Source organism: Lissotriton vulgaris, chromosome 8 (genome assembly GCF_964263255.1).
Source record: "Lissotriton vulgaris chromosome 8, aLisVul1.2, whole genome shotgun sequence".
NCBI classification, from domain to species: Eukaryota; Metazoa; Chordata; class Amphibia; order Caudata; family Salamandridae; genus Lissotriton; species Lissotriton vulgaris.
In genome coordinates, this window is record NC_141696.1 from 55,660,839 (window position 1) to 55,688,033 (window position 27,195).

The 27,195-nt window shown below is 47.3% G+C and overlaps 1 protein-coding gene across 2 annotated transcripts in view; it reads left to right on the forward strand.

Annotated features, from left to right (window-relative positions):
• Nucleotides 1-27,195, forward strand: part of LOC147693373 (F-box/WD repeat-containing protein 7-like) — a 413,361-nt gene that overhangs the window by 270,778 nt on the left and 115,388 nt on the right. Inside the window, exon 5 of one of the 2 annotated variants that reach the window (XM_086933689.1) lies at nt 607-748. In XM_086933689.1, coding sequence (XP_086789815.1) covers nt 607-748 — 142 coding nt within the window. The remainder of the gene's footprint in view (nt 1-606; nt 749-27,195) is intronic. The other variant, XM_086933690.1, reaches the window with a different exon arrangement.

The window sequence follows — 27,195 nt, forward strand, 5'->3', positions numbered from 1 at the left end:
AAAGCAGAATTCTCTGTCCTCACTAGAACATAGGTTGCAAATGCCAGCTGTACATTCTTTTGTGTACCTCTTCTCATCAAGATACCTGGAAACGACCCATATAGTTGCGTACACCATACACTTATGTGTCTGCTCTTTGTAATGGCTTTGGAAAGTACAGATGAATTGCATCACCTGTAATGTAACACAATTTGCCTGCTGATGTCTCTAATTCTGGTGAACATTTTCTCCTTCTCCCAATTTTTTGTTGTTGTTATTGTTGACAAAACCAATGTGCACTTTTCATTTACTAGGCATGCTACACACTTTCCATTGTCACCAGCATCAAGAACAGCAATGTTCTAACAACTAAATAACCGAGTGGCCCATATCAATCCTAGAAATAAAAAAAGTATTTTGTGCCACCAGATTAAAGTCTACTATTATGTCCCCAACAGAGCAGACTCCCAGAGTTGGAAAATGATAGGGTATAGAAGAAAAGTACATAGGTCCGTTTTTGTAAATTTACAAGAAATGTGTGCTGGTGCCATTGATGGTTGGTGCACACATAAGTGTTTTTTCCTAAGTAATAATGCAATCCTCATCTCTTCTTTCTAAATCCTTGAGTTTTAGGTCATTAGCACAATGCATAAACACTGCCACAACGTTTGGGGACCTGCGAAATGCAAACCACCATGGGCATCAGCGTCGACGAATCCCTTCCATCGCCCCTCCAGCAGAGCTGCAGGACTGGCTGCGAACCTTTCAGGTATGCTGTGCTTATGCATTACTCTCTACTTAACATTCTGGTAATGCAGATTTCGTATTACTGCCAAAGTACAAAACGCTGTCAACAGTGTATTAGTTCTACATGCCCCCAGCAGCATCATAAAACTTAACCTTCCTTCTTTAATATTAACAAAAACACTGGGAACATGCCAAGACAGACTTCTCTACATGATGTTGTCCATTGCCGTCCAACAGATACGAGCTAAATAGATGGACTCTGCTCAGTCTTTTCAATGAGCAGTTAGTTGATGCTATGTACACTCCCATCTTCTGGAATGCGCAATTGTAAATGGCATGGGTGCAAACCCTCCTTTTGAAAATACCTGGTCCCATCTAATCTTTGTTTTTTTTAGCCCTCTGCCCTGGACAGAAGTCGTCAATGAAGCTCAGTGACTTTAATATTTATCTTCCACCGGATGAGAGGCTCTTTTGTAATATCATGAAGACATTCTGTAGTCTTGGACCTTGTGCACCCTTTGATCTTCCTCCAAGTAGCACCCTCTTGAACATTTTCATGGACCAAGTTAGGAGGCCAGGAACTGAAGTTTGTTGCTGATGTGTGGCGTGGAGCTAGTCTCTGCAGGTATGTTGGGCTTTTTTCCCCACAAAAATTTGTGAACGACGCAAAGACTTCTAAAATTGATACTGGCTTTAACATTTAAGCCATCGGAGAGATTTCAGAACAGGTTTGCTGTGGTCCCACATAAGTAGGTTAAGGCACATTCTTGCTGTCTTTCTTTGCAGCTTACCCATATACGTTTTTTGAGTAGGTAAGTGGTAGTAATGCTTCAGTAGTCACGGCGAGACAAAAAGAGTGCTCCAGTCAACTTCACATATTACTTGGTTTGGAGTTCAGGTGTAGTATTTTACGGAGTGGGTAGAGTTATAGATTGAACCATTGTACCACAGCATTGAGTTTTAGAGGAAGCAACAGTTTAGATTTAGCGTACCCCAGGTTAGGAACTTTTGGTGTGATTGAAGGGGAGCATTCGATGGGTATCGATACAGGGCCAATTTTGCATCGTGAATCTTTCTGGATTCACTATGCTGTGCATTATTCCACGGTCTAATGGTTGGGTCTGGAATCATTTTTTTTTTCTTTCTTAGTAGCTCATGAGGGCGTCGACGTCCTACCATTTGGTGTCCTCTCGTGACATCGGCGCGCTTCCCCCGGAAGCTCCCACCTTTGGGCGCCATATTCAGATTATTTTTTCCGCCGTTGGGTCTGGATCGTCACAGAGAGGTTCCAGAGTTTTTGGAAAAAAATTAGAAAATAAAGCAGAAAACCACCGAAAAAGTTGGAGAATACATCTCACAATCAAGATCACAGAGCCGGGACGACGAAAAAGGAGGGGAAGATCAAAAACTTCGACGTTCAACGGAGAATGCGCATACAGGGGGCCCCCTGAGCACAAGAATGGACAAAACACCTTTTAAATTTTGCCGTAATTGCCACCACAAGTACACGCAGAAGGACCAGCACCCAGTTTGCAACCTCTGTCTGCCAATCGACCACGAAAGCAAGGATTCCAACCCCTGCTCAGCTATTACCCCGAAGACCCTCAGAGTAAGGGAAAGACAGAGGAGAGCCAACTACAACATGCAAGGCCAGTGTCAACCTCCATCGCTCCGGGACTTGGGCCTCTCCAGTGGAGAAGAGGACAACATCGCCGAGGGACCAGAGGACTACACGGTCGTAGAGACTGATATGAAGTCGACAAACGAGGTAAGAGAGACATCGACCCCTAAAACCCCGGCAGACTCTCGAAAATCAGAGTCAAAGTCCTTGAAAGGAGCGCTGGCGCAGAAACAAGTGACGGCCGAAGCTGCATCCAAGAACAAACAGCCCAGCGGATCCTTTGAAAAAGACTCCCAGTAGGCGAAAACCCAAGGGAAAACCTAGGTCGTCGAAGCACGTCCCCAAAAAGGCATGCTCGACTCCGAAGGAAAAAGCCCGAAGGCGGAACAGGCCGCCGAAATGGAGAGGAAGAAGAACTGGCTCGAGGCCGAAATGGACAGTATCTTCCAGATAAAGAAGCATCTCGATGAACGGATGAAAAGATACACCATCCCTTCGAAGCCCATGACGATTGTCGAAGTCGAGGACGAAGAGGAGTTCAACGCCGAAGAACCGCCAAACTCCAGAGCCCACAGATCAGCAGGAGGAAGAAGGCTTATATTATGATGAGGAAGAAGGCGAGGAAGACCAACAAACAAGCTTGGGGCCGGCATCCTCGGTGGCGCAGGACCTGGATTGGCCGGATCTCGACGCCAAAAGCCCGGAAGAGGCCGTAGAAACATATCCTTCGAGGCCTTCGCCGCCAGATGACATTGGCATCTACAATATGGTCATCAAGAATGCGCCTGCAGCATATGGGGTGAAACTAGAGGAAGAGAAACCAAAAGCCTGCTTCCTCTTAGAGACTCTACTCCCCACTCAAACTAGGAGCCAATTCCTGCCCATGATCCCAAGTGTCCTGGACCAGGGCAGGGAAGCATTCAAGGAGCCATCAACCTGTAGTTTCAAGCCAGAAGTCCAGAATAATATTCTAAACACACCCTTAAATGGGGAAACTCTGTTTGGAGCGCCAGTAGATGAAAAACTGACACAGCTGAAGAAGGAGAATGCAACTACAAGGTCCATGTTGCAGTTCAGAGGTATGAGAAGGGGCACCCCAACACGGAGACCAAACGGCATAGGTTGAAACCAGCCGGGAACCACACACCAGACATTACCAGGGCAACAATCAAGCGCAGCAGGGTCAGCAACCGTAAACCTGGCAGTACTAACCTAGGGGCCTGTCCTTTCGCGGGCGATCAAATGGACTAGGGCAAACAATAAGAGGGGGCCAGCAACCCACCTCAAAGTGACTCCGCTGCACCGAACGTGCCCACCCACACAACTGGAGGGGCACGACAAAAGACCCAAAAAACAATTACACACACTTAAATCAGAGAACTTATAACACCAACAGGAGGCAGACTAAAACACTTCTTCCAGGAGTGGAAGAAAATAACAACAAACAAATGGATACTGAACATCATACAGTTCGGATACTGTATAGAACTGGAAAAGAAGTCACCAAACAGGAGACCAAAAAGCAAGGCGCGCTCTGCAAAAGAACTCTCGCTCCTCCTACAGGAAGCACAAGAACTCCTCCAGAAGGAGGCGATAGAAACAGTACAGTTCAAAGAAAGAAACTAATGAGTGTACATAAACTACTTCCTCGTACCAAAGGTGGACAAGACGTTGATACCCATCCTGGACCAAAGGTTCCTAAACCAATACATAAAGACTCAAAAATTCAAAATGACATTCCTACAGGAGGTTATTCCTCAGATAAGGGACGGAGAATTTATGTCCACCATAGACCTCAAAGCCACCTACCTACACATTCCCATGAACAGACAACACAAACATCTACTGATATTTGCCATCAACAAAGCGCACTACCAGTTCACAGCCCTAGCCTTCATACTAAAATCCGCACCAAGGGTTTTCACAAAATGCCTCGCAGCTATAGCAGTGCACCTACGGAGGGAAGGGATTCATGTATACCCCTACCTCGACGACTGGCTAATAAAGGCAAGTTCCTACAAACAATGCCAACTACATGCACTGCGGGTCACACAGACGCTGACAGAACTGGGATTCTCAATACACTGGGGGAAATCCTCAATGGAACCAGAACAGGTGAAGCTCTTCCTGGACGCACAGATCAACACCATTCAGAGCAAGGTGTTCCCCAGCAACAAGAGAACACTTGCCCTGCTGAAGGAGACACATCAATTCCAGAAGGGGCAAGCTCTGACAGTGTAGACAGCGTGCAAAATCATGGGGGTGATGGCGTCCTGCATACACCTAGTCCCCAATATACGACTCCACATGAGACCTTTCCAAGAATGGCTCCAACAGCAATGGTCACAAGCTACAGGGAGTTGGGAAGATCTAGTGGTTGTAACGCACGCAGTGCAAGAGGAGATAGCGTGGTGGAAAAAAGAGAAAATAACAAGGGGGAAGCCTTTGACACCACCAAACCCAACAGTGACCATCACCACAGACTCATCCCAGAGGGGATGGGGAGCACACATGAACCAGCTCAAAGTGAGGGGTCTGTGGACTCCAACAGATGCGATCAGACACATCAACTACCTGGAACTAAAGACTGTGTTCCTAGCCCTAAAAGCCTTACAGAAACAACTGTACAGGCAGAGAGTGTTGATACAATATTGTGGTGACAACACCACTATAATGTTCTACATCAACAAACAAACAAGGGAAGACTGGAAAAAGCTTCTTTACATCCCAGGTAGTAAAGAGATTCCTAGAAGGGGCTGAAAGGAACCCCCCCCCCAAAGATGATGCCGCCACCGGCATGGAACCTTAATATAGTTCTAACAGAGCTTATGAAAGCCCCTTTTGAACCCACCCGCAAGGCCTCACGACAGATGCTCACAATGGAGACAGTCTTTCTGATAGCAATCACCTCGCTTGGGCCCAGATCTCTGTACTGGGGTGAATGTATGACATTGTTTTGCATTCTGTCCATAGACTGTGGTTTTTGCATTTGTCACCCCGAGTGGGATGGGTATGCTCAGACGTGAGTCCCATGCTCTCCACACTACTGGTTCAAGCAAGCTGGGCTGAAGACGGCTGGAATGCCAGATACCGGTCCTCGGAAGCATGTGTTCGAGGCATATGGGCTGCAGATGGTACATTATGAATAGATCGCCATCTGGTGTTGGGCTCGGATGATTGCACTTATTTTTCTCTTGGAGAGTCTTTTGTAGATTGGGAACTCCTCCTTTGGTTGCTAGTGCGCATGGGCATCGGCTCCATCCTTAGATTGTTTTTTTCCGCCATCGGGTTCGGATGAGGATCGAAGAGCTCCAGATCGACTTCGGGAAGAAGTGATATTTCGGCACGTATTCCCTTTCCAATTCGACGGTATTGTTATCGAACGCAATTGCATTTCCATTCCGACGCGTTTCGACTCCAACATCAAAGAAAAACTTTAGTCTACGTCGACGAACGAGAGGCCTTTCTCGACGTAGTCAAGCCCGAAGTCCATGGAAAGGACTCCATTTAAGAAATGTCCAACGTGTGGTGCTAAGTTCCCACACAAGGACCTACACGAGGTGTGCAATCTCGGTCTATCACCTGAACACGAATCCAGGAACTGCGAAGCCGGCGCAGCATTCTCCTCCAAGTCTACAATTAGAAACCGTCGAGCTCGAAGACACGAGGTTTCGAGAATGCAGTCGGAGACAATCCTGGAGCTGTTCGAAGACCAGCACCTCGAAGAAGAAGAGGAACATGAAGAACAGTCGGGGTCGGAAGTGGTCGAGTCGGATGTCGAGGAATTCGACGTTCAACAAACCGTGAGTGACGACGTCCCCTTACCAAAAAACCGACCCCGTGCGGTAACGACCCCGCCTTCGAGCCTGGTCAAACCGCTGAAAAAAGTTTCCGACGCCCTGCCTTCGGGCCCGGCAACGAAACCGAAACAGAAACCGAAACTCTCGGTCTCCCACCATGTCGGATCCGAGAAACGGTCGACATCGACTTCGACACCGAAGCTCCATGCAAGGGAAAGCTCGGCATCGAAACATTCCATGTCGAAACCGAAATATGCTTCGACGTCGAAGACTCACTCGACACCGAAAAAATCGGAATCGAGCAGATCCTCGGTGCCGAAAACACCGAACATTGACGATCGGAAGCAAAGGCACCTTTCGGAACCAAAAACTTCGGTACCGACACAGGAGCAGCAAACAGATCCAAAACAAAAGACTTTGTTTATCGATCCACAAACTGGCAAAGTAGTGACAAAATCACCAAAGAAGAGGAAGAATGAAGAGCTAGATGACAAAGCTATTCCTACTAAGAAGAGAACAATGGGGACAAATACAACTCCTCCTCCTTCTCCTTGGCCTAGAGCCACACCCTCTTCTCCTATTCCTCACACTATGCCAACTATTCCTCCACCTTCTACAACAAGACCATCTACACCTCAGACAGATGTAGACAGTGATACAGGGGAGGGAGAACCTCATGGGGATGACGACACTATCCCATATGAGGAAGACCCATGGGAGCATTATGACGCAGGGTCGGATGAGGACAACGACCCAGAGTTATATCCCTCAAAGCCTTCACCACCTGATGATAACACAGGTTTTGTACAGCTAATTAATAAAGCAGCAAAATATCATAAGGTAGATCTACATACAGAACCTCAAGTAGAGGATTTCCTATTAGAAACACTACCTACTGCACAAGGAACATCAGGCACTCTACCTATTCTGAAGGGTCTTCTCAGTCACTGCAGACATATTCAAAGACCCAGTGAGGGCTAGGGTGTTAAACCCAAGAATTGATAAAAAATATATGGCAGCTCCAAAGGACCCAATATTTATCAAGGGACAGGTACCGCTAGACTCGCTTATAGTTACAAACGCTCGTAAAAGAGCGAACTCATCATCTACAGGAGAAGCCCCTCCACCTGATAAGGAGTCAAAATTAATAGATGCATCAGGAAAAAGAGTAGCATCACAAGCGGCAAACAGCTGGCGCATAGCCAATACACAAGCGCTACTTGCACGCTATGATAAAGCGCATTATGATGAGTTAGAAAAGCTCATCACACATCTTCCTAAGGAACATCAAAAAAGAGCAGATCAGCTTATACAGGAAGGAAAGATAATAACTAACACTTCTTTTAAGTGCTACTTAGATGCGGCAGACACTGCAGCAAGATCCATCAATACCAGTATCATGATAAGAAGACATGCATGGCTTAGGGTCTCAGGGTTCAAACAAGAAGTACAAACATCTTTATTGAACCAACCTTTTGATCAAAAGACACATTTCGGCTCAGGTACAGATGAGACTTTAGAAAAGATGAAAAAGGACACAGAAACGGCTAAGTCAATGGGAGCATTACAACAGCCAACCCAAAGGGGTTCCTTTCGTAGATCCACCTGTAGAGGGGGCTCAAAAAGTACAGGAACAAGTCAGCAATCTACCTCTTTTACACCAACATTACCCAGAGGTAATTCAAGAGGCAGTTACAGAGGTAACAACAACAAGGGTAGAGGTCGCGGAAATAATAACAACCGCAACTCCCCAACCCCAAAACAGTGACTTAATACAACTTCCCCCAGACCACATAACAACGGTCGGGGGACGTCTATCACAGTTCCTACCTGTCTGGGAAAACATCACATCAGACAAGTGGGTGAGACAAATTATCCAACATGGTTATTGCCTAGAACTCACAGCTACCCCACCAAACATCCCCCCCAGACAGCGTCCAATGAGTCAAGACCATCTGACATTGTTAAAACAAGAAGTACTATCACTGTTAGACAAGCATGCCATAGAGAAGGTTCCAAAACATCAACAAGGGACAGGAGTATACTCTCTATACTTCCTAATCCCAAAAAAAGACGGGTCTCTAAGGCCAATCTTAGACCTCAGACCTCTCAATGCATACATACACTCGGAACATTTCCACATGGTCACGCTCCAACAAGTACTTCCTTTACTGAAGAAAGGGGACTTTCTTTCTACACTGGATCTAAAAGACGCTTACTTTCACATCCCAATTCACAAAGCCCACAGGAAATACCTAAGGTTTGTAGTAGAAGGACAACATTATCAGTTCAAAGTCCTTCCGTTTGGGGTCACAACGGCACCAAGAGTGTTCACAAAATGCCTAGCAGTGGTTGCAGCACACCTAAGAAGACAACAAATACATGTCTTCCCTTACTTGGACGATTGGCTAATAAAGGCCAAGTCACAAGAAGAATGTCTTCACAACACACAGAAGACCATTCAATTGCTGCACCACCTAGGGTTTACGGTAAACTACAAAAAATCCCACCTACAACCAAACAAGATTCAACAATACCTAGGGGCTACTATAGACACAGAAAGAGCCAAAGCATACCCCAATCCAATCAGGATACAGACAATGATCACGCTGATACAAAGATTTCAACCACAACACTCACTAACAGCACAAGTGTTTATGCAGCTGTTAGGCATGATGTCCTCCTGCATACTGCTAATACCATATGCCAGACTACAAATGCATCCACTACAGGAATGTCTAGCGACACAGTGGAATCCGGCTCAAGGTCAGATTACAGATCTGGTGTTGGTAGACGACCGTGCGCATCGCTCTCTGAAGTGGTGGAACACAACAAATATTTCCAAGGGACGGTCGTTCCTAGAACCGATTCCACAAGTGATACTGACAGCAGACTCATCGCTCACCGGATGGGGAGCACATATGGACAAATACACAGTGCAGGGGAAATGGAGTGTGCAACAAAAGAGACTGCACATCAATTACTTGGAACTACTGGCAGTATTTCTAGCATTAAAAGCTTTCCAAATGCAAATAACTAACAAGGCAGTCCTGATCAGAACAGACAACATGACTGCAATGTATTATATTCAAAAACAGGGGGGGGACACGCTCTCTCCAACTATCCAAACTAGCACAGGACATTTGGAGATGGGCCATTCCTCAAAAAATCTATCTGTTAGCAGAACACCTACCAGGAGTTCAAAATCAGATAGCAGACATCCTAAGCAGAGAGTCAAAACAAGTACACGAATGGGAACTGCACGACCAGATACTGCAGCCATTCTTCCAAAGATGGGGGCAACCAGAGATAGATCTGTTAGCCACTCATCAGAACGCATAATGCCAAAACTTTGCATCCAGGTACCCACACCACCGGTCCCAGGGCAATGCACTATGGATAAATTGGTCGAACAAATTTGCTTACAAATTAGTGGTTCGGAAACTGCAACAGCATTCAATGACAATGATACTAGTAGCACCCACGTGGGCAAGACAGCTGTGGTTCATCACGCTACTACAACTCTCACAGGTGCCACATCAAAAGCTGAGATTATTACCCATGCACCTTACACAGAACCATGGAGAAATAATGCACCCAGATCCCAAACAATTGAACCTAGCGATCTGGCTCCTGAGGTCATAGAGTTTGGATACTTAGATTTACCTCCAGACTGTATGGAAATCATTAAACAAGCAAGACGTCCTACCACCAGAGCATGCTATGCAGCAAAATGGAAAAGGTTTGCTGTATACAGTAACAGTAATCACATCAACCCTCTGGACGCATCCACTAAACAGATTATTTGCTATTTACTACACTTGCAGCAATGTAACTTAGCATATACCTCTATCAGAGTTCATCTCGCAGCTATAGCGGCGTACCTACAAAACAGACAACATCTTTCCCTGTTTAAAGTACCAGCAATTAAAGCTTTCATGGAAGGACTCAAAAGAGTCATTCCACCAAGACTGCCACCTTCCCCAGTCTGAAATCTCAACATAGTACTTACCAGACTAATGGGACAACCCTTTGAACCTATGCATAGGTGTGAAATACAATTCCTCACATGGAAGGTGGCCTTTCTCATAGCTATCACTTCACTCAGAAGAGTAAGTGAATTGCAAGCGTTTACAATTCAAGAACCATTCATGCAGTTACACCAAAACAAAGTGGTTCTTAGAACAAACCCAAAATTCTTGCCTAAAGTAATTTCAGCATTCAACATCAATCAGTCAGTGGAACTACCGGTCTTCTTTCCAAAGCCACAGACGGTAGCGGAAAGGGCCCTACATACATTAGATGTCAGAAGGGCAATATTGTACTATATAGAAAGAACACAAACTTTCAGAAAGACAAAACAGCTATTTGTGGCGTTTTCTCCTACACATAAGGGCAATCCCATCTCTAAAGCAGGCATTGCCAGATGGATTGTAAAATGTATACAAATATGCTACTTAAAAGCAAAGAGGACATTAACTGTTCCTCCTAGAGCTCACTCTACAAGTAAACTAGGAGCATCTATGGCATTCTTGGGAAACATTCCACTAGATGACATATGCAAAGCAGCTACCTGGGTTACACCGCATACCTTCACAAAACACTATTGTGTAGATGTGCACACAACACAACAAGCTAGAGTGGGTCAAGCTGTATTAAGGACTTTATTTCAGACTGTTGCAACAGACACGGGTGACCACAGCTAGGGAGAGAACTGCTGTATAGTCTATTCATAATGTACCATCTGCAGCCCATATGCCTCGAACGGAATATGCTACTTACCAATATGCATCTGTTCTTGGCATAGAGGGCTGCAGAGTGGTAAATGCCCTCCCAGCCTCCCCGGAAACCTGTGTCTGTTCCAACATTATCTTATTTAGATACACTTACATGGGCATTTCTATCTGTATTCTATCATACTACTCCATCTAACCCTACTATGGCAAAACAATCTAAGGATGGAGCCGATGCCCATGCGCACTAGCAACCAAATGAGGAGTCACCAATCTACAAAAGACTCTCCAAGAGAAAAACAAGTGCAATCATCCGAGCCCAACACCAGATGGCGATCTATTCATAATATATCACTCTGCAGCCCTCTATGCCAAGAACAGATGCATACTGGTAAGTAGCATATTCCTTCCGGTCCAGGGAAGGCATGGCTTGGCAGTTCGGGCTGAACTGTTCCCATGAGGCACAGGGTCAGACTGATTTGCATATGGCCATGTCTGAACTGGGATGGTGTGGAGTGCAAGAAAACTAAGGATTTGGGCCCGGATCTCTGTACTGGGGTGAATGTATGACATTATTCTGCATTCTGTCCATCAACTGTGGTTTTAGCAATCACCTTGCTACGCAGGGTAAGCAAGCTACAAGCGCTAACACTACAAGAAACCTACATTCAAATACACAATCAGGGTGGTAATGAGAACAGACCCACACTTTATGCCAAAGGTGATGTCAAGGTTTCACATGAACCAAACAATACAGATACCAAGTTTCTTTCACGAACCATCCACAAGCGCAGAGAGTGCAATGCACACTCTGGACGCTGGAAGGGCAGTAATGCATTACATTGAAAGAACTAAAGATCACAGGAAAACAAAGCAGTTCTTCGTGTTCTTCGCAAGCAGTTTCCTGGGAAGACCAGTAACAAAAGGCACAATTGCACGATGCATCGTACAAACTATCCAATTCTGCCCCAAACAGGCAGGTCAAGAACTACTAGGACGGGTACAAGCCCACTCTACCAGGAAAAAAGGAGCAACAATAGCTTTGCTGGCAAACACACCCATCCAAGACATCTGCCTGGCGGCAACATGGTCTTCAGTGCACACGTTCACCAAGCACTACTGAGTGGATATACAAATGAACAAGGAAGCACAAGTAGGACAAAAAGTGCTCCAGCATATATTCAATAACCAACGCTCATCTTCCACCCAGCCATAAACATAACAAACCGCTAGATAGTCTATGCACAGCATAGTGAATCCAGAAAGATTCACGCTGCATAACAAATAGTTTCTTACCTGTCAGTGTAGTTTTGCAGCTTGAAGACTTTCTGGATTCACTAGCGAACCCACCCACCTCCACCAGAAAGATGAGGCAGGAGGGGAAGAAAATATGAAGACTATATAATAATCAAACTCTTTAGTGGACAAATTTACAGTTCCTTTAAATGAAAGAAGGACTTGAGAAGAATGGAAAAGGATAAAACAAACATGACACAAACACAAGAAAAAAAAGAATCCGAAGATGGCGCCCAAAGGTGGGAGCTTCCAGGGAATCGCGCTGACGTCACGGGAGGACACCAAATGGTGGGAAGTAGACGCCTGCCTGGGCTACGAAAAAAAAACCCAGAGAAAATACTACGATTCCGGACCCAACCACTAGACCGCGGAAAAATGCACAGTATAGTGCATCCAGAAAGTCTTCAAGCTGCAAAACTACACCGACGGGTAAGAAACTTCGTTTCTCTACGTCAAATGATCGCAGCAGGTATTTCAGCGACTTAAACATATGGTAAGTTGTTCTTCAGTGTTTTTTTTTTAGTAAGCGATGCATATTACATTTTCTGTACTGAATAATCAGCTAGCTTTACATCAAACCAACATACCCACAATTCATGTAGTAAAGAACTAAGCTCATGCACATCATTTCTAAGAACCGTATGTTTCAGCCCAGCAATAGCAATGGTCCCTTGAGTTTTCTACCATACCACGGATCTTGGGAAATACTCAGCGATCTAGTTCTTCTGGAAGACGATGCTTATGATTGCTAGCATATGCCTTCCACTTCGTATCCTAGAGGTGCTACATCTCTTGCATATTTCATAAGCAATATTTTAGTATTAATTACTATTGTCTAGTTACTGCTTGTGGAATGACCTGGACTCGCCAGAACAGGTATTCGACCACCAGATGTTCAGTTCGCCTCAGCTTGTACTTCAGGGGTCTAAGTGTCATCTTTGTCCCTAAGTTTCAGAAAAGAAGTGTCCCGTTCCATTATGCGGGATCTGCCACTACACCGTTTCTAATGTAGAATCAGAGTTGTTCCTCTTCTTCTGCCTGTCTTTAGAGTTCAGCATCCCAGTGTTGTAACTGTTGTTCACTGCTACTCTTCCACAGCGTGTCTATTTTCGACTTATCAAGGATTAATGCAAGGTTGGCACACCATGTTTTTGTGTCCTTGTTTCTGTGTCCTTGTTTCTTGTTGGTAGTCCCAGCAAGTCCACCTTAGGGTTGCAGGCAATCACGATGTCAGTCACTTGATTCATGAGTGCAAACAAATTAGTCCTGGGTGAATCGAATTTGTGGCAAGTCCTCAACATGTCAAAGTAGCGCTATCCTCTAGGATAGAGGGTCGTCCCCCAGTCCGGACACGAGAAGAAACTATGTATTTTGGTTTGATAATCGTTGATCAAAAGTCAATATTGTGGTTGTATTCCATCAATCTTTATTTGATTTTTCTCTTGATTTACATTTCATCTGTACATGATTATTTTCTTATTCCAAATCATTAACACATAAAGCTTATGCGGTGTTCATGATGTATCCTGTTACCCAATGCATTTCGGGCTACTACCCTTCATCAGGGTCATTACTGTGAGATTCAAAAGAAATGTTTTACAACAATCAATTGTGGCACAGGTTTTCATATCAGTTACAACACATTTTTTGATTTTATAAGTGCAATGAGTTCATGCCAGCGGTGAATAAACATTCATGCTACATGTTAAAAGAGTGAAAACAAATGTGAAAAATGAAGTCGGAAAAAAAACGGGTACATTGTGTAGCGCTCGTGATCGAAGTGAAGATGGATACCTGCACTGTGCAGTAGTGAAAACTCAAGTATGATTGAACGCACGAACAATTGTGGAATGGATGACACGCAAAGGTGAAGATAAAGGTGTGCTTGCCCGGTACACACTGTGAATTATTGGCTGTTTTATCAATAATGTTAACAAACGAAATCCGGCAGGGTGAAATGTTAGCAAACAGCATATTCAATGTAAGACGCTGTTGAAACAGACAAAGTACGAATAACTCTTACTAGGAAATTTAAACATGTAAATACTTGTTCACAAGTAAACTCCAAATCGTCATCTGCACGAAATTGAACATGTAGCATGAATGTTTATTCACCGCTGGCATGAACACATTGCACTTATAAAATCAGTGATGTAACTGATATGAAACCCGGTGCCACAACTGATTTTTGTAAAACATTTCTTTTGAATCTCACAGTAGCCCGAAATGCATTGGGTAACAGGATACATCATGAACACCGCATAAGCTTTGTGTTAATGATTTGGAATAAGAAAATAATCATGTACATATGAAATTTAATTCAAGAGAAAAAATCAAATAAAGATTGATGGAATACAACCACAATACTGACTTTTGAGCAAGAATTATCAAACTAAAATACATCGTTTCTCGAGTGCGGACTGGGGGACGCCCCTCTATCCTAGAGAATAGCTCTACTTTGATAATCAATAACCTCGCTCTCAGGAGGATTAACCCACCCGCACCACCGACCTTATCTTCAAATTTCAAACTATTGAATAAACTTGAGTGCGTACAACTTCCAGTAACTTGTTCAAGTCCTCAACATGCACACACATAGGACTGACCCCAACCATGCCACACCTAGTCATGTCTGGGCTTGGGGCTCGTGCTAGTACAAGCATTAGTGGTGCACCTGCCCAACTCTTTGTTCAGCGTCAGTGATTTAATCCGAAGCATTTCAGGTTTGAATCACTCTATACGGTTTCACAGCTGAGAATGACCAGCGAATACGAGCCGGATCTTGGATTCCATATCTGTTGCCCCTGCTAGCTTTGCTCAAGCTGTAACTTGGCTATCCGCCGACTCATTGCGTTTAAAGATCATTTCTTTGCTGACCATTCACTTTTGTGTTTTCTGCACGTTGCACCACAGTTTCAATGCGTAACCTGTGCTCCTTGTCGAAGGGAAGTCAATTCCAAGTATGTTGATACTTCTTGATCCATCTTCAAATTTCCAGAATACTGCTCAGTTCGATTAGGAGGAGATCTTTGTACTCATCCATGGTGACATCAGTGGAAGAGAGAACGTGTCTGTCCCTTAATAATCCAGGATTGATCCCCATCTCTCTCTGTCTAGACGTTCATGTTGATCTCAAGAACTCTGTGTGAGGCAGGAGTTTCCTGAAACACAGGTCGTTGGTTCACATATTAGGGAGTGGTGAGAGCTTTCCACAGTGTTTGGTTTGGCAAGAAGCCTTAAAGCCTGCCAATTTAGTAATCTTAATATTTTGGTCCTTTTTGCTGGAGATCAGTATTTCTCCTAAAAACCATTAAAGCTCCATTAGGGAAATATGTTGGCTAACTACCTTTTCCAATATCTTCCCTTCTTCCTTGATTTGTCAGGATCTAGCTTGTGCAGATTAGCACAAGTGCCAAGTAAAGTTGAACAGTTTTGTGGTCTGGAACCTGGGATATGTTGCTTTCGTTGATGGCTAAAGTTACAGCTGCACGTTTGACACTGCACCCTTTACCCACTATATCACCAGTATTCCAATTTCAAATAAATGGTGTCTAGGAACATGTTATGACCAGACCAACGAATAATTCCTTCCCAGATTTAGAATGTAATCCAGTTCTTCAGAGGGTTCCAGTGGTGGAGCAGTGGGTGACATGAAAAGCATAATAACCAAGATACTACTACATTGTTCATTCTTGTAAATTGATGAAAATATTCATGCACAGATTCGGTTTACAGGAGCCATCCAGTGTAGAGATGACAAAAATACAGTTCTCTTTGCTTGGTCCAGCTCTAACAATCCCTAACAGTTCTTTGTCTGATGTCAGCTGCAGTCATGTGATCAATTATGACATCATTCACTGTGTGGCTCCTTTAGTAATTTTTAGGGTGACTGAATATGATCTGAACTGGGGTGGCGAAGTGAGCTAAATAACGATATGGGATCGAACCCAGATCAATGACTGGGGGTGAGTGTCTGAAAAGTTTCAGCGCTCCGTCCATCTCCTTGTGCTGACTGAATATGATTACCCAGGCCTCCATTACAATCTGAAGTTGATGACAGAAGGAATTGAGTCCTTGTAATCTATCAAAACAGTTACTGATTTTTAAAAGTTTCCATTATTCTGTAGCTACAGCCATTATCCCACCCCTGAACAGGACACCTGAATATATCAAGTGCCAACTGGAGTAACGGTGTCAGTGCTTTTTTTTCTGCTCGTTGACGCGGTTGTGCAGCTTTTTATTTGCCTTACTGAAAAAATTCAAAAGCACTTCAATAGCGACTATTTCAAATGCCTTCGCTGAAGGATTCAAGGATTAAACTTTGTTGCAGATTCTGCAAGATATCCTGGTCGAACCCACACAACATCTGCATGTGGTGTTTGGAATTGGATCGCAAAGCCACAGCAGGCAATTCCTGTATCTCCATGAACCCAAAGGCCATCAGAAAGCAGGAGGTCAAGTTATTTTTACCTAAAGACCTTAAGGGGACACATAATCGCTCTTCAGTCATCTGTGAAGGAATGCTTTACTAAAAGATCTACTCATAACAAATTTTGGCAAAGCAAATAGATCTCGCCTGTGTGGGAGCTTTAGGCTTTATCCATGGTGTATAGCAGCCTGGATCCTGTTCTGCATGGATAAAAGTGAGGAGTGTTTCCTAGAGTGCCACAAAGTGGAGTTACAAGAAGTGGCATCGTATGGCGTGGCATGGAGTTGCGGGTAGTGGTGCAGAGGATAGTGGCATAGAAGGGCATTGTGTGTCAGTGAATAGTGTGGTGTAAAGTGGAGTGGCGTAGAATAGAGTTTCATTGTGTGGAGTGGGGTGATGCAGAGTGGTGTAGCGTGGCATAGAGTGGCATGGCTTAGACTGGTGTGCTGTAGTGGCATTCTGTACAGTAGAGGGGAATAGAGTGGAGTGACTTAGAGTGGCTTAGAGTTCCATAGAGTGGCATTGTGTTGCCTGGCATAGAGTGGTGTGGTGTAGAGTGGCTAACAATGGCATTGTGCGGAGTGGTGTAGAGTGGTGTGATGCGGCATAGAGTCGCATTGTGTGGTGTGGAGTAGTCTAGTGTAGACTGGGGTGGAGTAGAAGGACATTGTGTATAATGGAGTGGAGTAGAGTGGCGTACCGGAGAGTAGTTCAGTTGTGGGGGTAAGTAACTAAAGCGTCAGTAGAGACAGCAAATAGTGTGAAAGCAACGTAAATAAGAAGCTGTATGCCTGTATTAAAAGTAGGAAAGCACATTACAAGTCCAGGAATAATACCGAAATGCTTATAAAATCAAATAAATAGTGCCTTGCAAAAAGACAAGTAAGAACACATGTACTTGTTCCATGGAGGAGCTAAGACAAGAAAGGAAGGGAAACTTATGGAAACTAAGCAGTCAAAGGATAGGAAATCAGTGTGACAACAAAAACAACAAATGATATGCTTAGGGAAGGTTTTAAGATGTCTGTATTGTAAACAATATGTCTGACAGTACTGCACACGCACATGCTATCTGTAGGCGATACCTAAAACGTTAAAAAAGTAAAGAAGTAGAAGTCGTTTCACATAATGCAGACCTCTTTCTCATCATTGGATAACATCCTAGCACTGAAAAAGATGAGATTGGAGATTACGGCCTGATTGGCCAGCCTTGAGCCAGTTGAGGCTTTAGACTGGCTTTGCTGGATGTGTTTAGGATGGCTTCTGTACCCACTGTGCCCACCCCCTTGAAACACCCAGGAGGGAAATTATTCCTGGGGGATTTGACCACTTCATCAGCTCCATCCCCAGTACTTCCAGAGATGCACCCTAGTAATTGTTGAAGACTTCAAAGATGGCGTACTCTGATCGGAAGCAGTATTGTTGCAGGTACCACTAATCGAGCCGATGACTCCTTTAAAGCCATCAAGTTCAGAGGAAGTTATTTATGTGGCGAAAGAGAAAGTAAAGGCACACTTCAACAGTGTCCCCTTGGCAGAGTCCACTCGTAGGGTTGAAAGGTTTACCACCATTCTGCTGTCCCACCTCCCAAGTCACCCCGGGGCATGATTTTCTCTCGGGGAGTAGGAGGATCTCCCACCTTTCCAGCACTTGGGAAACAATAACAATGGATATATCGGTAATCCAGCTAATCTGCAATGGAAGCCCCCTACCCTTCCTGTCCCTCCCCAGTGACTTCCCTCCTTCTACCATGAGATACTCTGACAGAGATGAAAGCATTCCCCTGATGAACAAAGGTGCCATAGAGGTGGTGCTTCTGGAAGAAAATGGCTTCCTTAATTTCCTTGCCCCCAAGACGGATAAAGATTTGATACCCTTTTCGAATCTTCCATCTTATGAACTTGTTCATTCGGCAAGGCAAGTTTAAGATGCTGTCCCGGAGTTAGGTTTTGCTGACTATAAATGTGGTAGATTAGTTGGAGACTAAGCATTTCCAGGGTGCCTACTTCCAGGCCACCATGACCACAGACCGGTGGATTGATGGGAGGACTCCAGTTCCCTGGCGACCACGGCACATATTTTCTTGAAAGTGAAATGCCGTGATTACAGCAGCTTCACTCCATGGTCAGTAGTCCATTTATTATCATTCTTGGACAACTGGCTAGTGAAAGTGGAGTAACAGATACTGGTCAGAGAACACATTGAGTAGGTGTTTTTTCTTTCCTCCACAGCTTGGGCTGTACCATCACTGCTCTGTCTGGCACTCTCTATCTCAAAGGCAGACTCCCATGGATGCTTTTCTGGATACAACCTGCATGAATGCCGTAGCTCCTTCCCAGATAATCATGGATACTTGGTAGATGATGCCAAGGTTTTAGCCTCACACTCAGATCCCAGTTCTTTAAGTCTCGATTCTGCTTGGCTTCATGCCTTTGTGCGTTCTGTTAGTGTCACGTGACAGATGGAGACCCTTCAGTGAAACATGAGGACGCAGTGGCACCACCATCAGGGGAGCCTCATCAATCGATCATAGCATTTGTAAAGCACACTACATACCTGTGTGGGTCTCAAGGTGCTGAGGGGGAACGCTTCTACTGCTCGAAGAGCCAGTTCTTGAGGAGTCTCCTGAAAGTTAGGAGGTCTTCGGTCTGCCGTAGGCGGATGGGCTGGGTGTTCCTCGTCTTGGTGGCCGCTGGCGGTCACTCTTCAGATGCGGGGGACAATGGCGAGGGCACGTTTTGAGGGACGGGGTGTAGAGGCTGAGTTGGCTGTTGAGATACGCTGGTCTGGTGTGGCAGAGTGCCTTGTGTGCGTGTGTGAGGAGCTTGAAGGTTATCCTCTTGTTGATGGGGAGCCAGTGCAGGTCTCTCAGGTGCGGTGTGATGTGGCTGCGGCGCGGGATGTCGAGGATCAGGCATGCAGCGGCGTTCTGGATGAGTTGGAGCCATTTTAGGAGTTTGGCCGGGGCTGCTGCGTAGAGTGCATTGCCGTAGACCAGTCTACTACTGATGAGAACCTGGGTGACTGTCCTTCTAGTTGTGGTTGGGATCCACTTGAAGATCCTGCAAAGCATGCGGATGGTGTTGAAGCAAGAGGAGGAGACGGCGTTGACTTGTTTCGTCATGGACAGTGTGGAGTCGAAGATGACCCCAGGTTACGCGTGTGGTCGGTGGGTGTAAGGGGTGCTCCTAATGCCGTCGGCCACCAGGAGTCGTCCCAGGCTGAGAGGGTGGAACCGATGATGAGGACCTCCATCTTGTCCGGGCTCAGTTTCAGACGGCTGTTCCTCATCCATTCAGCGACAGCCTTCATTCCTTCGTGGAGGTTGTTTTTGGCAGTGTGGGGATCCTGGGTGAGCGAGACTATCAGCTGGGTGTCGTCAGTGTAGGAGATGTGGCGGTGATGAGGGCAGCAGTTTCGGTGCCGTGGTTGGTACGGAACCTGGACTGGAACGGGTCCAGAATGATGTTCTCTTCGAGGAAGCTGGTCAGTTGTTTGTTGACTGCCTTTTCGATGACCTTCGCCAGGAACGGGAGCAGGGAGATGGGTCGGAAGTTCTTTAGGTCCTAGGGGTCCGCCTTGGGTTTCTTGAGTAAGGCGTTGATCTCTGCCTGTTTCCAGCTCTCCGGGCAGGTCGCTGTCTCGAAGGAGATGTTGATGGTTTTCCAGCGGTGGGGTGCGATGGTGCTACTGGCTTTGTTAAAGATGTGGTGTGGGCAGGGGTCTTCTGGGTATCCGGAGTGGACGGTGTTCAAGATCTTGATGGTGTTGTCGTTGATGTTGGTCCAGGCAAGCAGGCGGTTGGTGCGGGTGGTGGTCGTGGGAGCGGGGGTGCCGGCGGTTGCTGGGGTGCTGACGGCGTTGAAGCTGTTGTGGATGTCTGTGATCTTGTGATAGAAGAAGGTGGCCAGTGAGTCACACAGGTCTTGTGACGGTGGAATGTCGTTGGGTGTTGGAACTGGGGTTGGAGAGTTCCTTCACGATGCTGAAGAGCTCTTTGCTGTTGTGTGCGTTGTTGTCTATGCGGTCTCTGAATGAATGAGTAAAATTTATAATGCGCAGACAATAACCCGAAGGTATCAAGGCGCCTAACAGAAAAGGTCAAAAAGAAATTTGCTAAATCGCTACAGGTACGCTTGCGTAAAAAGGTGAGTTTTCAGGGCCCTTTTGAAAGCCTGAAGGGAAGGCAATGATCTTATTTCAGAGGAAGAGCATTCCAACACGTAGGGGCCAAGGTGGAAAAGGCCCTGCCACCCCATTTCGCTCTCCTGAAACGGGAGGTCGCTAGCAGAAGTCTACCGGAGGACCGTAGATTCCTAGTGGGAGAGTAGCGGGACAGAATAGAACCTAGACCAGAGGGGCTATTTCTAGCCAGAGCCTTATATGTCAGGCATACGATCTTAAAATGGATCCGTGCCTCGACAGGGAGCCAGTGTAGCAGCTTTCTAGCCGCTGTGGCTGAGGAGCGCTTGGGAAGGTCCAAGACGAACCTGGCAGCGGCATTTTGGACTACCTGCAAGCGTTGCAATAGGCTCTTTTTCAGGCCCGCATACAACGCATTGCAGTAGTCTATTCTTGAGCCTATAAGAGCAACTGCTAGTTGTTTCCTGGCCTGAGGGGAGAGGTAGTTCCTAATCCTTCTCAGGATATGGATAATGCCCCAGCAGGTAGAGATGGTACGACTGACCTGCTTGCTCATGTCAAGGGCAGGGTCTATCATGACCCCCAGATTCTTGGCGGAGGCAGTAGGGGTGGGACAGGCTCCTAGTGAGTCTGGCCACCAGCTAGAAGACCATACTTCCTCTTTCCCTCCGAACAACATCACCTCTGTCTTCTCTCCATTTAGTTTAAGCGAGTTTGTGATCATCCATTTGCCGACCGCCTCCATACAGGATCTAAAATTGGAGGCAGTCGGGCGCTAGCATGGGAGAGAGAGACAAGGATCTGGGTGTCGTCTGCATAGGAAATTATCTCCATCCCATAAGATCTAATCAGCCTGGCAAGTGGGGTCACATAGATGTTAAATAGGGTCGGACTTAAAGCCGACCCCTGAGGGACCCCACATTGCACTGGGAGGGATGGAGATAGATTCACCCCCAGCTTCACTCTTTGTACTCAGTGGGTGAGAAAAGACGTGAGAAGATCCAGGGCTGCTCCACGCACCCCAATCTCCCTCAGCCGAGTTGTTAGTACTGAGGGGGAGAGGGTATCGAAAGCCGCTGTCAGATCTAAGAGAATCAGGCGGGTGGTCTGGCCTTCATCAACCCGTGTGCGTATGTTATCCAACACAATGGTGAGGGCTGACTCAGTGCTGTGATCCCTCCTGAAACCGTGTTGAGAGAAATCGAGGCATTCCGAGCTTTCGATGAAAGCGGCAAGGTGTGAGTTGAGGTGCGCCTCTAGCATCTTTGCTGGGGCAGGGAGTAGGGAGATTGGCCGGAAATTTTTTAAAACTGACGGATCCAGGGAGGCCTTTTTTAGGAGAGGTTTTACAACCGCTCTTTTCCACTGAGTGGGAAAAACCCCATCTCTCATGGCTCTGTTCATGATGTCAACCAAAGGAGGCAGGAGGGTTTCCCTGCACTGTTTAAGGATCCTTAGGGGACATACATCCAGAGGAGAGCCAGACTTGGTTTTATTGAGTAGACAGTCAAGCGTGTCTACGGAGAGAGGGGGAAAAGAGTCTAAGGTACTCGAGAGAGTTGATACTGTCGGGGCGGGGTCTATAGGCACTAGAGAGGGGGGCCCACTCATAAGCGATTTTTGTAGTTCCAGAGCTGAGTATATATCAGATATTTTGGTCTGAAAGAAAGAGGCGATGTTATTGCAGAGCTCTTGGGACGCTATTACAGGATCAGGGGATTGAAGGGTTATGAGAGAGTCTACCACCCTAAAGAGTTCTTTAGGGGAGGACAATAAGGTGGTCAGAGTCGTGAAGTGTTCTTGTTTGGCTTTGATAAATTCGGCCTTGTATTTTCTGAGCAAGATCTTATGAGCTTCCTTATCTTTTGGGTTCCATCCTGTATGCCAGAGCCGCTCCTGTCTCCTGACCTCCTGTCTGAGGAGTCTCAGATGTTCCGAGAACCAAGGAGCTGAGGGCCTTTTTCTGGTACGTCGGCAGAGTTGTAGGGGGGCTAGTTCGTCTAGAGCTTCTGTCATGGTACTATCAAACTGCGTTGCAGCTGAGGGGGCACTTTCCTCCTGAGAGGGGCACCATTTAGATGCCCACTTGGAGAGGGAGCTATTCGAAATGGCCTTGTTGTTCCTACGAAGTACCTGTTTGCTCGGAATGTTAGGGGGCAAAGGTGTACTAGGATACTTAAGTAGGAATGGGACGGCCATATGATCAGACCAAGACAGATGGATGGATTCCTCAATCGATATCCTCGCATCGTTGGTAAAGATGCCGTCGAGCGTATGACCCGCTTGGTGAGTGGTGCCTTTGACCAACTGGTTAAAGCCACAAGCTGACATAGTGTCCAGCAGTGAGATGGTATCTTTATTGTCGGACCTTTCTAAATGAAAGTTAAAGTCTCCTAGTATGGTGAAATCTTTTCGGCCGAAGAAGGGTTCAAGGACATGGAACAGCTGTTGTCCGAAATTGGAACGGGGGCCTGGGGGGCGGTATACCAAAATACCATTTAGGAGAGTTCTGTGGCCACTTTTTATGGAAAAAGAGAGGGCCTGAAAGCTGTCTTTAGGGTCCGTGATGGCGACCGTGTGATAGTGGAGATGGTCCCTGCATAGAATGGCGAGTCCTCCACCCACTCGACCCGGTCTATCGTAGCGGGACAGGCAGTAACCTTCAGGTATTGCTTCGATAAGATCTGGACCAGAGGATTCCTTGGCCCAAGTTTCGGTGATGAAGACCATAGAGGGCTTTCTAAGGGAGACGAATTCTCTAAATATAACATTATTTTTGATAAGTGAGCGGGCATTCAGAAGGACACCCCTTTCTGTCTCGAACGGGTTTACCGGGTTAGTATTGAATGCTTTGGGTCGGAATCTAGGTGGGAAAGGGCTAGGGCTAGCCACATTAAGAGTCCTGCAGCTACAGGTGAATGGGCGTAGCAGGTCCTCAGGGGAGTAAGTGTGCGAGCATATGCGACTCGGGGGTTTAAATGCAAGTAGAGTCTGAGGGGCATACTTCAGATATGGGGGATTGGAGGTAGCTTGGCCAGACGTCCAGCTGCCCAGCCCGTCCTCAGAGCGGGCGGGCGCAGACGGGCTGGACCCTGGCGTGACTCCGGCTGGCATCCGGCGCGTCCGCAAACGCGTCCGCTACGCGGAGAAGCCCGTCCCTTTATGTAGGCAGCTAGAGCGCGTCAGGGCGGACCCACATCCAATATGGCCGCTGTCACACCCTCGCCTCCCCGGGACCAACTCTCAGCGTCAACACTCAGCTGAGAGTGGCCCAGGCGGTAGAGGGAGGTAGGAGGAGTCGAATCGTAATTCAGACGCTTTTTAAAATCAAGCGAAAAGTAATTACACAAGTAACAGTTAAAACAATCCTAAAATGCTTTTTCCGTCAAGCGTAGGTCTGCTAGCAATATAGGTAAAAGACAGGGCGAGAGAACCTCCGGCTTCCGCCTCAGAAGGTGGTCCTTTTGGCGGATCTGATGAGTTGGTGGTGTCGGCGGGTAGCCTTCCTCTGGGCTGTGTAGCTTTCCGGTGTTCTTTCGCGGGTCCAGTTTTTTTCCAGTTTTCGGCAGGTTTGCTTCGAGGCCTGGAGGTCTTCAGTGAACCAGCTGGCTCTCTTGCTGGTCTAGGTGTTGGAGGGTTTCTTGAGCTAGGCGAGGGTGTTGGCGCAGTCGTCGATCCATTGTCTGAGGTTGTGGGCTGCGGCGTCTGGGTCGGTTGGGTCTGCAGGTGGGCTCTTGGCGAGGGCGGTGGTTAGCTGGTCCTCGGTGATCTTGTCCCAGCTGCGGCGAGGCATCATCTGGGTGCGCTGGTGGGTTTCCGGAAGGTGAAGTGGATGCAGCGGTGGTCGGTCTAGTAGAGTTCGGTGGTGCGGTCGAAGGAGACGTGAGTGCTTGCTGAGAAGTTGGGATCACGCGTGTGGCTGGCAGAGTGAGTGGGTGTTGTGACGAGTTGTCGGAGTCCGAGGTTGTCTATCAGGGTGGAGGTGTTGGAGTAGTCGTTATTCTTAATGTGGAAGTTCAGGTCCCCGAAGAGGATGTAGTCCGTGGAGGCGAGGGCGTGTGTGCTGATTAGGTCGGCGATGGAATCACTGAACTGTGTTTGGCGTCCGGGGGGTCTGTAGATGAGGGTGCCTCTGAGGGTGGTGTTTGGGTCGGTGAGGATCTTGAAGTGCAGGTGTTAGGCGGTGCTGAGGGTGTCGTCTGTATCTGTCGAGATATTGAGGGTGTTTCTGTGGACGATGGCAATTCCTCCACCTACCACGTTGGTGCGGTCCTTGCGGGTTATCTTGTAGCCTTCTGGGATGGCTATGGCGATGTCGGGCGTCAAGGTGGGGGCCAGCCAGGTCTCTGTCAGGAAGGCGACGTCTGGGGCGTTGGTGTTGAGTAGGTCCCAGAGTTATCCAGTATTTGGGTGTCTTTCATAGATTCACATGCCTGAATCATTCCCCGTCGCCGAGACGGTAGCCTCCGGTACATAAAAAAGTAATGTCCTAAGGACATACATAGAGAACATAGGCCGAAGGGCCTCCCCCTTTGGGGCCTTTCCACGTCCTTATGTAAAAAGGACCGAACTCTCATCGTTAGCCAATCAGCTCCGACCTCCCTCTAGAACCTTCCCGGGAGGAGCCTCCATCCCTCAGATTTTCTACCGCACGTTGTGCTAGGGAGTCTCCAACCTGAGCTCTTCAGGTTTTTTGCTTCGAAGTCTCCAAACTTCTCTGAAGTCCCTTTGTTCAAAGGAGTAATTATCTTCGACTGCCGTCTCCCATGTCGGAATCCAATAAAAAGGCTTCATCCATGGCAGACTCGCAAAAGAAAGCCCTTCTCAGGGCCTGTTCCTCCTGCGGCAAGAAGCGGATCCAAGCGGAGGATAAGCACGATCTGTGCTTGTATTGCCTGTACCCTGACCACGTCTCTGACAAGTGTAGGGTGTGTAGAGCCTTCCCAAAAAAGACTGTAAAGGAAAGAGAGGCTCGCCTTCTCGAATGGCTCGACAGGCTTAAGGACCGAGACACTCTGGAATCTTCCGAGAGTAGTGTCTCCGCGTCCTCCAAAGTCTCCAAGAAGAGACCCAGGGCCCAGTCCCCTGGAGAGACAGACACTCCTCCTAAGAAGGCGCACAGGAAACCTTCGGAGGCACGCTCCACTACCTCCTCCGTGTCTGTTCGAGATGACCAAAGGTTCAAGAGACCCGCTCCGTCTACTAAGCGGACCACCTCGGTCTCGACCACTGTGTCGACTACTACGGCCTCATCGCCCTCCGCTACTACGGCCTCATCGCCCTCCGCGACAGCCACAACGACCACTACCGCGTCCTCAGGCGCACCGGTCTCCTCTACCATTCCTTTGAAGTCTTCGTCCAAAACGAAAACAGGGCCGTCGACGGTGTCCCCACTGTCTGCGTCATCGTCACCTAAACAGTCAAAGTCAAGTTCGAAAGGTCCGCCTTCACCGAAGAAATCTCAAGCAGAAGGCTCTAACACGAGAAAGTCGACGGTGGAATTGTCCCCGAAAACGCCTGTCCCCACGACAATGTCGAAATCGTTGAAGTCGTCAACCCAGGCGGCCAGCGCGCCATCCACAGGCACGTCGTCGGAAGGGACTCCGGCGCCATCTTGGAAGGAATCCAGATTGGTCGAGGTCTCCATCCACTCGATTCCACCTTCCTCGGTTCCCCCTACAACGAAGGGGTTGCCGCCCGCTCAGGACAAATCCGGGGAACAGATAACCCCGGGATCGACGTCTCCCAGCAGGGTGGAGCCATTCCCCCCGCAGGTAATTCTACAAAGTGAGGATTCCGAGGAGGAAAACCAGCCCGATCCGACCACTTCTCTCTCGGACCTTCACGAGGACCGGGAGGAAGTCACGTATCAGGAACATTCCGTACACACAAGTGTCCGCACGGACAACACCCCGATGATCTGTCTGCCCGTATCTCTGGTCAACGACTTGCGCTGCCTTGTGCAGGACTATAAGCAACGATTCCCGGATGCCGACAGCGGAGCCAGGTACCGGTCACCCAGGCGCCACCGTCTGCCTCGCGTCCTTCCGCTCTCCAGGGCCGGCCTCGGAACCAACCCCAGCCTCGTGCTCGGCCCCAACCTCAGGTAGAGGAATCCTCTGAGGACGAGGATGAGGAGGCGGACTTGGAGGAAGGTGAAGTACAAGACGTCGACTCGGACCAGCAAGACGAGGAGGCCGATGCTGCGTCATCCCAGCATTCGTCAACCCCGGCTTCCCCGCAACCGCGCCAAACAGAAGCGACGGACGTTGGGGGTTTCCATAAGCTAGTGGACAGGGCGGCTAAGAGGTTTCACATGGCGGTGGAATCCACGGAAACAGAATGCTTCCTCCATGACTTCAAGAAGCACAGCCAGAAATCGGCCAAGTCTATTCCAGTTATAGACTTTCTGTGGGAGCAAGGCAAAAAGTTGATGCTTACACCTGC